Source organism: Contarinia nasturtii, unplaced genomic scaffold (genome assembly GCF_009176525.2).
Source record: "Contarinia nasturtii isolate CC-2019 unplaced genomic scaffold, AAFC_CNas_1.1 Cnas_scaffold_5128, whole genome shotgun sequence".
NCBI lineage: Eukaryota > Metazoa > Arthropoda > Insecta > Diptera > Cecidomyiidae > Contarinia > Contarinia nasturtii.
The window spans coordinates 1-1,322 of record NW_022202406.1 but is presented as its reverse complement, the minus strand read 5'-3'; the positions used below and the strand labels follow the sequence as shown (position 1 = coordinate 1,322).

General features: G+C 33.1%; 1 protein-coding gene across 1 annotated transcript; it reads left to right on the top strand.

Moving 5' to 3' along the window:
• Positions 1-96: 96 nt before the first annotated feature.
• LOC116351282 lies at positions 97-1,002 on the top strand (the record flags this gene model as incomplete). The annotated part of the gene is made up of 6 exons (XM_031783364.1): positions 97-144; positions 203-230; positions 292-513; positions 585-620; positions 684-857; positions 926-1,002. Coding segments are annotated over 6 exons (585 nt in total), but the record flags the coding sequence as incomplete, so codon positions are not given.
• Between the last annotated feature and the right edge of the window lie 320 nt (positions 1,003-1,322).

Sequence of the window (1,322 nt, the reverse complement as noted above, 5' to 3'; positions counted from 1 at the left end):
GTATATAAAAACGAATATTCAAAAATAAAAATTACATTACATTACATTACATTATTAACTCATCATAATAATTTTTTATTACGTGCAAAACTATAGGTATACACTCTCATAAGTGCTTACATACCCTTTATTGACAATCCAAGGGTGAGTGTGACAGAAAAAACCGCTTCTTTCGAAACCTTCAATTTTCTTTTCTTTTCAGAAACCAGGCCAAAATAATCACAAGAAAGGTAATTTGACTATTCTACAAAGGTAACATTCTGTATTTTTTTTTCATGTGTATCCCAATAGCTACCAGAATTGAAGATTTTAAGCATATGGTAGGAGTCGTCTCTATAATCAACGGTGAAACTTTAACATGCAGTGCAAATATTTCACCCAGCCTAAATATAATTACTGCAGCCCATTGTATATTCGGTGCTGAATTAGTAACATTGACATTTGGTACTGTAAATTTATTTTCCCCATGTCGAACAGTAAACGTCACTAACGATCGAATTCACGTGCATCCGGGTATTTCATTTAAATTACCTTTAACTGTCAAAATGTAAAGTTATACAAGCGCTTTTCTGCATGCTTTTCAGGATATACCAACGAATACCCTTATACACATAACATTGGTTTGTTTTCAATCTGATCATAAGAGTATATTTTCCAATCAAATCTTTTAATCTTTTCTATAGCTGTGATTCAAATTCAAACTAACTTCAAGATAGATTCAAAGATCGCTCCAATCAAAATGCACGAACCAAATTTCGTGGCAAAGCAAGGCTCCAATTATTCCATGTTGGGATACTTAGCAACGGACAACCATTTACGATTATTTGATGGGTCGATTGCGCAGTTTGATGCTTGTCGTAATTTTTTCAATGATTTCCTTTAAACATTTTTTATATTCTATATTATATCTTTCTTAATTCCATAGGACATTCCTATTTCCAATATCAGAGTTTTCATTTTGGAAATACAAGTCAAGTTTTACAAGAAGATTGGCAATTGTAATAAAAAAATAAATCTCAAGGCTCTAATTATTGAAGGATTATAAATAAATTGTCTTCCTTGAATAGTTGTATCCGATTGTCCGATGGGACCAATGGTGCATATGCTGGCGGTGATTTATTTATTGCATAGCATTGCTGGAACAAGAAAGTGAGTCTGTCTAATAAATCTATTTATTCCAGGTGCGGTTATAAGTAAAGTAAAAAAACTGTACGGTATCATTGGCTACAATTACAATGGGTAATATTTAATCAGTGACCGGTTCGCGCATATTTCTATGCCTGATAGCTATGCTAAGCATAGCGGAGACGCAAGCCGCAACG